This window comes from Sabethes cyaneus, chromosome 3, assembly GCF_943734655.1.
Source record: "Sabethes cyaneus chromosome 3, idSabCyanKW18_F2, whole genome shotgun sequence".
Classification (NCBI taxonomy): domain Eukaryota; kingdom Metazoa; phylum Arthropoda; class Insecta; order Diptera; family Culicidae; genus Sabethes; species Sabethes cyaneus.
Genome location: NC_071355.1, coordinates 8991748 through 9004877, shown reverse-complemented (window position 1 = coordinate 9004877; position 13130 = coordinate 8991748). Strand labels below are relative to the sequence as shown.

Below are 13130 nucleotides of genomic sequence, written 5' to 3'. Positions count from 1 at the left end.
AAAATTTACTCAAAAAGTTATTACTTAAATTGTTGTTAAAGTAACACATAAATATTGGACAACCCCTTCAAAAGATGCATCATTTTTTCATTCAAAAAGTTGCCGAAGACTACATTGAGCTGAGACACGCCGGTTTACGCAACTGCAACTATTTTACAACAATTTCATCGCAAAAATAGTTACAGATTAAATTGGAAACTGTGAACTTCTAGATTACAGAAATTATTTTTTATAATCAATTTTAAAAAGAAGGTGGAGCTCGGCATGTGCCGCAGTGTGCCCCAGTTTGGGCGCTCTTAAACGGATGAAAATTCAAAGCCTGCGAGCTGTGTTAAGGTAGCAAAACATAGTATTCTCTTATGAAAGGATTGAGTATTAAAATCGTCTTTAGGAGCATTACTTAGCATCAATTAAGCATCAAATAACCAAATGGTGCAACTTATGTCCTGCTACGTTTGCTCAAGAAACATTGAGAAAAAAATAGGTTGCATTAAAGTTGAGTTGTTAAAAACTATTTCACGTGAAACTGCTGTGATTAGATCATAGACTCAAAACAATTTACAAATAAAAATTTCCCCATTTCAGTTCGGAGAACTCTCGCTGACGACCAACCCGAGCTACGCGATCTACAGCTCACCGATCCGGGGTGTGTACAGCAGCACCTGCAACCCGGCGGGAGCGGCGGCCACGACCGTGCTGCCAGCGCGAACAACCTCGCCGAACATCTACACAAGACTGCCTTTGCGGGACTTCACGCCCAGCACGTACGAAAGCATGCTCAGCTCCTCCCAGACGTCCTCGTCGTCCGGTGGTTGCGGTGGCGCCGGCGGCGCCGGAAGCGGTGGTTATGCGACATCGCAAATCTACACCGCAAAAATGCCCCTGCTGACGACCAACTACGCCGAGCTGGCATCACTGGACAAATGATAGCAGTAAGCAGGCGGATTGTGCAAAACTGGCTTCCATGACATGACAACCGTCGTCGCGTCGTCACATCGCACACTGCGCGGTGAATGATTTAGCACCCCACCCCTCATCAAAGCAGTCCACGAAAAGGTCAATTCAAACAATTAAGCGTGGGCAGTCCACAGCTCGCGCATACAGGATCTTCTTGCCATAAGGATAGTGTAGATTCGGCAGCATATTCATCGTTCACCACAAACCTAGTTAGGGTCTGTAGGTAAGCTTATCAAACAAACAAACAAAAAAGAAATCAACTGATCGGTATTGTCTAAAACAAAGATCTGTGTACATAATTTGAGTTAATTTTATTTTTAATCTAAACCGGTAGCTAAATAGTCTAGCTAAATTCATTGTTGAACGGGAATCAAATGGCTTACTGTACTGTTAAAGAATTAAACAATTGCTAAACAATCACTAGGAACACAAAAACGACTGTTTAGCCTAACCCAATAAGAGTGCAGTACCACGGTTCGACCCAATGACAGCAGCGGCCATAAAACTTGTGCAAACACACAGGCAGAAGAATCATATATTCGTTGTTATCAACGCCTACCTAGTTTAAGTCAACAGATGTAGAACACGAAGATACGAACGCACGTACCATTCGTACCGAAAATCCATTATTTACATTAGAGGTATCTATACGGTTTTTTACCCCGCCGTCTGCCGCTGGAATCGGGAATCGAGTGAAGAATAGAGTGAAGATACACGGGCCCAGCCCCGGCGATTATTTCGTTTTTGTTTGCCCTATCGTTTTTCGATCATGATATCAGGAGCATATACATAGAGATGGATACGAATAGGAGAAAACTAAACAGGGAATAGTTCAATAAAAACACACCAGCAACATACAAAATAAAACAAATACTACGCTGTACAAACAGGACTAACCGACAGCGAAAGTGCAGCAGGAAGGAGCAAAATGCGGAAGAAGGAACCCCGGGGCAGAGAGCAAGTCAATAAACCTACCCACATCATATCAATCCATATCAATGATGAGAAACGTAACGAAAAAAAAAAGCAAACTGTAGCTAGCTGGATGGATGGGTGATAAGCGAGGCGTCTTTACGGTGATTGAACTATATGTAGCGTTTTCAAATGCTGACTTTAACTATCGGTATTTGGTATAGTCCCAACAGGACCACATTTTATCAGTTCCTCTCAGTTTCGACTTTTCACACGGTCTTCCAGACCGACCCGACCCACCAGACGCACAAACAGGACGAAAAGAAAGCCATCGCATCTGCGTCTTTATTTACCTTAGCTCAAATTGAAAGCATCATGGGGCGAGTTTACGGTCCGTTTACGACGTCGTAATCGCTCCAACAAAGTGCCATACTTTGTCAATATTGTCTCGATTGAGGGCAACACTCCCTGTGTCGATAACCGGCGCTGTTCCGGGTGGTACGGGTACCGAAGGCGGGTGTTGTCAGACTGGGACCCTCAACCCAGCAGGGACACACACTTGAAGCTGCAGTAATTGCCACCATCAAAGGAAAGAACAACGCGCGCACATGTATGCCACCGGAGGCCGGGCTGTTGGCTTTTGTTCTCCCCATTGCCAACACAAAGCTATCCTTCCGTGTTTCCCATCGGGGAAAAGTGGCAGTCTGAAACGGTGCAAAATGGGAAACTTGCAGCTGAACACCGGACACCGATCCATCCTTGGCGAACAGTCGATAGTAGGTTTCGCGACCCTAGAGGCAAGGTTTGGACCGGCCGGCCAACCGGCCGGTGTGTTAAGTCATGTCCGTGTGCCGATAGGAGGGAGTTGTAAAGTCTGAAACTGAACAAACGATACCCGAGGGAATTTTGTGCGGAAACGTGGTCTCTGGAAAAACAGATCCATGCTGCACGTTTGCCCGGCACGGTGGTACGGTGACACAACACTAGGCCATCCGGCCAGCCGGCCGGCAAAAAATAGTCACTCTGCTTCCACTTTCAATTACGGCTGCGTTGCCAGGAGGCGGCTGATCGGCTTCTCGCCGTTCAGCACCGTCGTTCACCATTGTGTGCCAGTACTTTGAGCAACAAGGTCGACCGACGGTCGGCCCTTCGGAAGCTAACCGTTAGAGGGGGAGAGGTTTAATTCAATTTGTTGAAGTTCGAATAAAAGACTCCCGAACGCATCGTGATCGTGAAAATGGCTTTTGATGGTAACCAAAATTGACACAGTTGGTGAACCGAAAATCACTATATCAGCGGGATTCGCGGCGAATAAAAAAATTTATAATTTATGACTTCGCTTGGGTGGGCACACTTTCGGTCAGTGTTCTACTGCTCCTGTTGCAGTGGAAGAAAGATGTAAAAATCGTTACTCGCCAAACTAATAGATATGCTATCCGTTGTTAGTTGCAACGCTCGGAAAAAACAGTTAGGCAAATTTGAATTTTGTTTAAAAGACACTGGACCTCAAAATACTTATAAAATATGGTATCGTCTCAACCAAACAGAAATTGAAAAAAAGGAAGGAGAATTTGTAGAGCTATTTATTATCTACAATATTATTGAACAGAACTTTGCCATATCCTTTGAGTTTTATTCACTCTGAATTCAGCGGATAAAAATCTATAAGAATCAGTCATAAAATCATATGCTGTATGTTCGATGCAGACTTGTGTTATTGGTTAATACCAAATAATTTGACCACATTCATTCAATTTTTGTTCTAAACCATACTGTTATCATAATATAAAACAATCACTAAAAATACCTGCTTGTATTTCCAGACCATAGGATGATAGGTAAATTGTTTAATGTACTCCGATCGAAGCGATGCCACTAAACGAAGCAACAGTAGTAACTAATTTTCACATTAGCAAATATATACACCAGAACCGCTAATAAAGCTCAGCAACGTTTAAATTAATACTCGGTTGATAAAACGTTGAGCATATTAAAATGTGGTTCGTAAATTGCGATTCGTTTTGTTTATTGTTTATACACTGCAGTACCTACATATGACTTTACGGTACCAAAGTCGGTGTATGTTAATTGATACACTGCAATAATATAAGTTATTTTATATTGCTGTAGGTAGACTGTAAAATTAGCAAGCTTTTAAATGGTTATCTTTGCGATACACAAAAACTATTCAATTTGTTGCTTTTACCGAGATCTTAATCTAATTCTAATTTTTCTTAATGCATTGGAGTAAAATTTAAAAACTTTTCAGTAGGTAACTTTACAATTATTTTATCAAGAAAATTTGAACGAAAAGTCTAAGTCGCGTGAATGATTCCAAGCAGAGCACGGTAACATCATTAGCAATGAAAAATCTACTCGCGACAATAAAACAATGGAACCTTGATTTTAACTACAATGACTTCATTCCACCGAAACACTAACTTCCATCAGCATTGCCGTTTTAATTCATCAGAATGATCGATTCTGTAATAGGCGTAATGGAATCAAATTATATGATAATTATTAGAAGATAATTGCATGCATATCGACCAATTGAATTTGGTTTCGATTTGCAGTCTATTTGACCTGATTTTACCTGATTAGAAACTCGCTTGAAAGGTTCTAAAATAAATATTTGATTGTCATCACCGTTAGCAATCTAGAGGGGCTGGTGCTGAATGGCCGAATCACGAATGGCCGAATCACGAAAGACCGAATCACGAAAGGTCGAATTTTCCCGGGATGCCCAAATTAACAACATTTTTATTGCTCATGTTATGAGACCTTACACATTTTAAATAAATTTTTCCATCTATTTCTCCCCGCGAATTTGAAACATCCCCCTGAAAAACCTTTAAAATTTTCCACTCTATTACCTTTTATTCTACTCGCAGCTCTGTGATGATTCACGTCATTGATATGTGAAGGAGAAAAGCTTTTCGTAGAATTCTGTACCTTAGTTTCAGAAAAACAAGACATACTCTGCGTCCTATTTTTTATTTTGGTAGATAGAGTATAGATGATTGAAGATTCTTTGTTCCCCTAAGCGCGAATTATTTACGTTTATTATAGGGTGCGAGGCCCGATGATCGTGTCAGTAGCAAATGTTTCCTAGATGTTTCAGGGCGAGACGGCCGCGAGTGTGCGCCGGTGACCTACCGTTGGAAGCGCCGGCCACTGCGGGGGGAAACCACTACTATTTAGGTGCATGCATTTTCTTAGGTTTACTGACTAGTAGGGATTATCCCTTAGTTAAGTCCGAACGAACGGCAGCGAGTAAGAACAGCATATACCCAACATTTGTGCAGGCTGAAGGCCGTGATTATTTTCGGCCGAATATGACGTTCGGCCATCCGTGTTTCAGCCTTTTGTGATTCGCCCATTCGAGATTCGGCCATTTGTAACTCGGCCGTTCGTGATTCGGCCATTAGATATATTATGCCATTCGTTATTACGGCTATTTCTGTTTCGGCCATTCGTGACTCGGCCATTTGTGTTTCGGTCATTCGTAGGTAATGCGTCTAAAGCCGGGTGCTGTTTCAAGCAGTCGTCTCCGTTCAACTCGATTTTTTGGACCACTTGTCAATTTGCCAGTCGTCCCAGAAATCGCATGTAACTTTCGACCTAATCGAGCCATCTTACACATTGAGCCCCACTGTTCCTGGTGCCGATTGAGTTATTGAACAAAACTGTTTTCGTCACATTGTCGGCCGGCATCTTTACGACATGTCCCGCTCATCGTAGCCTACCGAAATTCGCCGGAATATGAATCCCTTCAAGCAGGGCCTGTAGCTCGTGATTCATACACCTCCGCCACTCTCCGCTTTCAGTTTGTACTCCGTCAAAGATCGTCCACACCACTTTCCACTCAAACACGGCATGGACACATATGTCCTCCGTGAGCAGCGTCACAGCTTCAAATCCATAAATAACTAACGGTCTGATAAGGGTTTTATACATTGTCAGTTTCGTACGGCGGTGTATGCTCCTTGATCGTAGTGCTTTGCGAAGGGCAAAGCATGTCCGATTTTCCGCTTGAATGCTCCGCTGGATCTACTTACTAGTGTTGTTGTCCGCAGTCACCACCGATCCTAAATACATGAACTTATCTGCTAATTCTATTTCGACGCCGTCAGCCGTTACCATCCATGGAAGGTACGCGTTTATTTCTTTTAAGTTTCTTCCTTTCATGTATATGGTCTTCTACACAATTTATTTCAAGCCTAATTCTCCTAGATTCCGATTTCAATGTCCGCAGTCATCTGCAAAGCCTAGTAGTTAGCTATCCTTGGTGAAAATTGTGCCTTTCGCTTTGATGCCCGCTCGGCGAATCATCCTCTCAGGATTAGGGCAGTCGGTATTGGGCGCTTTTAGTGAAAACCGGTATTTCGGTATTGGCGTGGAAAATACCAGTATTGGCAGATTATTCGAAATCAATCGAAATGGTGATGATTTTCAGTGAATGTCTTTATTTTCATACTTTAGCTTCAGTATTGGTGCTTAGCAAAGTTGAATTTAAGCAGATATAATACGCTTAGCGAATTATTTCCCTTGCTAGAACGGATTTTTTACAACGCGTCCTCTTTCATTTTTAAAAACTTCCGCTTTCATCAAAGCCCAACCAGCGGCTCTGAGCGCATCAGGAATTTTCCTTTAATTTCTTCGAACTAATAGTAGGGAAACCTGCTTTTAACTATTTTCAAAAATTCCGGTATTGCAGCTTCCAGCATAATCAACGCCACGGCCGCCTACAGTATCTTTATGAATTTTTTCTCCATCCCTAAACTAAAACACCTTTGTTTCCCCTTCATTATCGTTCACAGATACCTTCTCTTCTCCTCTATCAATCTGACTATTCGCAAATTCACTTGGAGTTTAATCAATGTATCACTCGAAAGACTTGGAAAATGTTCCAAATTCTTTCCTGACAGATCCTTTGATGGCAAGAATGCTCAAAAAACGCAAAGATCGCCATTTCTGATCAGGGCCTGGCTTTGTCGAAACAAATAAATGAGTCATGTAAAATGACACTGACTTTCTCTTATCTTCGCTTCATACATGCATGAAACGACTTGTTTTATTTGTTGAACAGAACGTTTCAAGTAAGCTCCAGCTGAAGTTAGTGGCTGTTTGAAATAAAGACGACTGACAGTCAGGCTCGATTTATTGATGTTGAGTAGGTTAAATACAATATGTGTTAAGTTGTAGGAAATGGTACTCAAATTCAATTTAATTGCATTTAAAGTTGCTGGCATTCTACTGAATATTTGATAGAAAAATACAAATGAAACTTTAAAAGCGGTCATCATGATGAAGTGAAAACCGTTTCACTGACGCTGATTGAAACCAGTTTTGAAACGAAGCGGCGCTGCTTCAGTTGAAACTGAAGCTTCATTACTGCATTATTGAGTGACGATTTACTATTGAAAGTGACGTTGCTGGGACCAGATCTTGTTTCCTAAAGTCGTTATTTGAGAGCTTCGAATAATTTGCTGGCTTTTAAATATCAAGGTGTTCAAAAATAAATTGAAACGCGACGTCTGGCTTATACAATGAAACATTTTTACAGCAGAAATGCTCTACTGTGCCTTAAATGGGTTCAAGAGGTATAATTAATTGACCCACAGCTTCACCATCCTAATTTCCAGCAAGTTCATCAGAAGCTGCTTTTCTATGAGTTTTACAATCTTCTCTCAATCTTAGTTCGAATTGTTCGAATAAGGAGTTTCAAAAAACTAAGATATTAGAAAATACCGGAAATACCGGTTTTTTGTCTTTCAAAAACCGGTATTTCGGTATTTAAAAATTGATCGGTATTACCGGTTTCGGTACTACCGGTACTACCGGTTAGATAGCCCTACTCAGGAGCGATGTAGAATAGCATGCAGGATAAGCCGTCCCTTATGTCAACCTTCGCCGCGTCTCAACACATCACACGATCCAATGAAGCTCTAATGTAGTCGCAATAAGTTTATCCGGAAACCGTGTTCGCGCATTATCTGCCATAGCTTGTCTCGATCGACTGTTTCGTATGCTGCTTTGAAATCAATAAAGATGTGATGCGTGGGCACGTTGTTCTCCCGACATTTCTGCAAGATCTGACGGATGGTGAAAATGTGGTGCGCAGTGGTGCGAGCCCCCATGAAACCCACCTGACAACGTCCTTACGTGCTTATCCTTATGCTATGGGTGACAGCCGTCACAAGAGCGTGATGCCGCGATAGTATTCGGCAGTATTCGAGCCGATCAACCTTTTTGGAGAAAGGACAAATCACTCCTTCCATCCATTCCTCGCGTAGCTTCTCCTCCTCCTCTCTCTTGGAAATTTCCCAGTGTAGAGCCGTTGCCTGCATTTCTCGATTGCATGATAGTAAAAAACGGTCCGTTTAATTTCTTTCGACGGTGTCCGATCCTGGTTCCAGGTGCACCAAACAGCACGATCAGATATTTCCTTTTCATTGCTTTGGATTTACAGTAGGAAATTTTGGATCTTGATCGTTTTTAATGATCGAGGTGTTGACGTAGCATTTACGATTAGCAGAATCAGTGCTTTAATTTCCTGCAGTTAATTCAGATTTATCGACAAACCAGGAGCAACCATCCTCTTCATCATCATCCGCAAGTATCACCGTCCCTTCTCCACTGGCGTGCCTAGGCTGGGGACACGTGCCCCACCTTCTAATCTAATCTAAACTCCTATTAACTGCTATTACACTATTAAACTCCTTGAAATCAAGGGGAAGGAAGAAAGCGTGGACCTCCCGTACCAAACACTCCCCATATAGATTATGATTTATTTACATTCGTTTCGAGTATCTTTGCTAATAGGGGTTAAGTGATACTCTGGGCCCTCGGAGATGAACTAATGGCGTTTAGACCAGAAGCCGGGCAGTAATTGACCAAGGATATAGCGCCTTATTGCGTTCTCCGAACATAGATTAGTCTACCAAAAATATTAGTTTAAATAATATTTAAGCTGTTTAAATAACACTTGAAAAAAAAGTCAGGTACTTCAATGGTTGCCTAAAACTACAGTCGTAAGGTTAAGAACTGAAAACCACACGACCCTACACCTCCTAGCTTGGCTACTCAATTATACAAATTGAAGTATTTTCAGGTATGGCCATATGGAGGCGCTAGGTAGGAACTTGGGCTCTACACGTGCCCCACCTTCTGTAACAAACGTAATGTATAACAAAATATTTTTTCAAGGTGCAGTCGGGAAGCCCGAAGTCGTCAATTTAGTTGCCCGCTATTCAATTAATTGCTCCAACTTTAACCTTAATTTAACCTTAATTTAAGTCTATTTTCAAGTACGATTTGAAGTTTAAATTAAAATGCATTTTTATGTACTACCACAAGTTCAATTTCAAGTTCAAATAATGTCCCACTTTAAGTCCAACTTCAAATTTAATTTAATTTAATTCCAATTTCGCTTCCGGTTTCTGGCCCAATTTGCAGTGTAATTTAATGTCCGGTCTAAAGGTCAATTTAAAATCTAGTTTTAAGAGAACTTGAAATTAAATTAAGGTTCAATGTTAATGTCGCATTTTGAAATCAATATCAAGTTCAATTTAATTCCAATTAATGTCCCATTTTAAGTCCGATTTCAAGTCTAATTTAGTTCCAATTTCACCTCCGATTTAAGGTCTAATTTCATGTCCAATTGCAAGTCTAATCGAAATAAAATTTCTTTGTCAATTTCAATATCCAATTTAGGTCCGGTTTCATGTCCAATTTAATGTCCCATTTTAAGTCCAATTCCGAATCTAATTTAGTTTCAATTTCACCTCCGATTTCAGGTCCAATTTCAACCAAAATTTCCGATTTCAACTGTAAATTCAAGTCCCACTGCGGTCAAATTTCAAATCCAATTTCAAGTCCAATTCTCGAGTCTACTTTAGTTCCAATTTAACCTCCAATCTGATCTTCAATTTAAATCTAGTTTTAAGCCCAATATAATGTCCCATTTTAAGTTCAGTTTCATGACAAATTTAATGCCAATTTAAGAGTCCGACACTAAGATTAAGTGGAATTTCAAGAGCAATTTTAAGCACAACTGAGATCCAATATTAAGTCCGATTGAATGTCTCGTTTTAAAGGCAATACCAAGCCAAATTTAATTCCATTTTCAATTTCCATTTGAAGTCTTATTTCAAATTCAATGTAAAATCCAATTTTAAGTCAAATTCATTTCTAATTTCAAGTTTGATTTTAAATCAAATTGCACGTCCAATTTGATTTCAAAATCAAATCCAATTTCTAACTTAATGTAATTCAATTTTATGTTCCATTCAAATTCCAATAGCAAGTTTAATTAACTTCAATTCAGGTCCAGTTTGAAGTCCAATTTTTAGGCCCATTTTGAGTCTAATTAAATGATAAGCACAAGTTGAACTTCGAATTCAAATCAAATTCAAATCAAATTCAAATCCGTATGCAAATTAATCCAATGTCTAATCGAAAGTTCAGCTTTGAGTTGAGTTTAATTTGAAACCCAATTCAAATATTATGGGTGCGCCCAGACTGGAACGGAATGTGTTTTTACCTATAAAATTCCATTTAAATAGGTCTTACCGGTGGGAGCTTCAAACCTTGGAGTTTTTAACACAGCTGGTTAGAATTTTTACGATAAATAATTTAATTGCGTCCCTTGTACCGTCCAGTTAGGTTCGATGAACGAGGCTGGTCTTACAAGTCAGTCATTATATGTTGTGGAATCTCGTTTGGGTGGTCAGTAGGATCGTTGCACTAGGTCCGTAATTGTCCTTTACTCTAATAACCGACCGTGAGGTCCATCGATAAAGAAGGGTCAAGTCTTGAAGACGTTTATACGCAAGGTTTTGTTTTTTTTAATTATTTGCGTGAACAAAGAAGATCGGTGCCCCATCTTCTGTTTAGGTCTGAGACGCCAGCAGTGCTCTTCTCTATTCGCACTTAGCCGGTTTCAGATTTCTTCAGCTTACTTAATCAAGGTAACTCTCAGAGTTTTAAAAAATTATTCCAGTCTTCCTTTGATGGCACGTTTGTTTGTAAAAGCCAATAAATGTACGTATTCCGATCATCTTTTCTCAATTTATCCCTTAAGAGTTTGATATGGATGCCTGAGCTTTGAATATCAATCTGCTGCAGCAGACTTTAGGTGACGAAAAAGCTTTTCAGCAGATTCAAGAGTTTTTATTATTTGACTGACTCTCCATCGCTCATGTTGCATTTCACGTAACCCTTCTGGTCGATTAGATCTTCTTGAACAAATCCCGTGCAATCCATTCCGATGTAGTGATTAGCATTCCCGCCCCTCACGCCAAGGAACCGGGCTCAAATCCAATCCCCACAGAAGTCACGAATGACCCAAGCTTGTTAAGTGACTAAAATAAAAAAAACAAGATGCTGGAAAATACCGGATTTTCTGTCTTTTCAAAATCGACATGTTTTAGGAACCTGCATATGTGAAATTAAATCAAAAACGCCTATAGCGGATTTAAATAAGACTAGTAGTTAACGTAACATTAACGTAGTAGTTAATAGGAAGTCCCAATCTCGCTACTCCCCGTTTGAAAAGCCTAAACGCGTCTTCCACTGCTTTACAGTTGATTCTGATGATATCGATGTCATTCTCAAAATCAAGAAGCAGGTGATATTTCGTGATGATAGTCCCGTTCTTTCCACATTTGCTCTTCGTATTGCGCCTTCCAAGGCAATGTCAGTCATTTCGTTTGACTGAATCGCACGCCGCCTTAAAATCCACAAACAGATAACGAGTCTGCAAGTTGTACTCCTGGAAGTAGTCTCGTAACTGACGCACGGTAAACATTTGATTCTTCATGGAGCGACCCTCACGTAAACCAGCTTGACATTGAATATAACTGGGGCGGCTGCAATTCGCTTCAAAACTGACTTCAATTAGCGTCAGTGACTTGTTTCAACGATATCGTGCCCCGGGTCTTTAGTGTAACGACTTTGACTAAATCAGACAACGGTCCTAGTGGTTTGTGCCATTTTTATACATAAGTTCTCTTCACACAATTACGGTTCTTGGTTGTTAGTTGCTAGCCTTGTAAACTAAATAGTATCGTATTTCTCACATGGTGCTCAAATACACGATCTCTTTTACCTTCAATTTTATCACCATCAATTCGAACTCATGGCGGGAAGTTCTCTGAAGACTCTCCTTTGCATGTATTTTGTCTTCATGATAAAAAGTTCAACCCTGCTGCTGCTGCTGCTCAGACACGATCGGCCTCGACTAATGCTTCCGTCGCATAAAAATGACCATTTTGACCAGGTTTTTCTTCAGCGCTTGGCCGGAGGCAACAAGGTCACCTTGCTCTTGGTCTTCCTCTCAAGCTTTTGCTATACTGGCTCAAGTTCAAGTTCAAGCTATACTGGCGCGCACCTTGGGCTAACGAAATCAGGCTTCCATTCGATACTTTCAATGTTGTAAATGCCGGACTGCTTATATCCAATGGACCCAAAGTGCCTCAAGATGTCCCATTTCTTCGCTCCGGGGTGTAGCTACCAGTACAATTTTTTCTGTAGTGGCAGGGCAATCGCACGAAAAATCGATATAAACACTCCTTTTTAAATGTATATGTTATTCTGAGTTCTCTAAATATTTGGAATATTTGTTTTCTATATCACTGTAAGTTTTAACGAAAAAAATATTTGCTTATTAATATTTAATACTAGCTGATAACTCGATCTTACTCGGGACCCCTTTGTTTCTCACTCGTTTGTAAATCTGTTATTGTAATGAAAATTCTCATAATGCAAGAAACAAAGCCTCTTTTTTTATTTGCATGTGTCTATTCCCTTTGTCAGTTCCTCTCATGTTGTCCCCCAGCCACTTGTAAATCTGTCTTCTCGGTAATTCCTATAAATCGACCCTTGTTAATGGCCACCCGATTTCTCCTTTTAGAAATCCAGCAACTTTTACAACTGCTATCGTTCCAAATGCAAGAGAAACGAACCCCCTTACCCATTTGAACCTTTCTCTCTCCTGGTAAGAGGCCTTTTATAACAAAAAATATTTGTTTAACAAATGACCTTTGATGAAAAACAGTCCAGAAGTTCCGAAGCTATGTCGGAACATTCATTCATACTCACGTTCCTCGTCTCCCTATCTATCAGTTCCTTCCCAGTTAGTTAGTAGTCCCCCTTCTGCCACGTAGCTAATTATGCATCGATTTGCTCTATGAAAATCCCCATAATGAAAACGAAACAAAGGTTTTTTTAGTCTCATATTCCTCCTCGGTGGAACC

At 40.5% G+C, this 13130-nt stretch overlaps 1 protein-coding gene across 1 annotated transcript in view; it reads left to right on the top strand.

The window, feature by feature from the left end:
• LOC128739256 (neural cell adhesion molecule 2) overlaps positions 1-927 on the top strand; it is a 148829-nt gene extending 147902 nt beyond the window's left edge. The window contains exon 20 of the mRNA XM_053834733.1: positions 586-927. Within this exon, the coding sequence (XP_053690708.1) occupies positions 586-927 (342 nt within the window). The remainder of the gene's footprint in view (positions 1-585) is intronic.
• Positions 928-13130: the final 12203 nt, after the last annotated feature.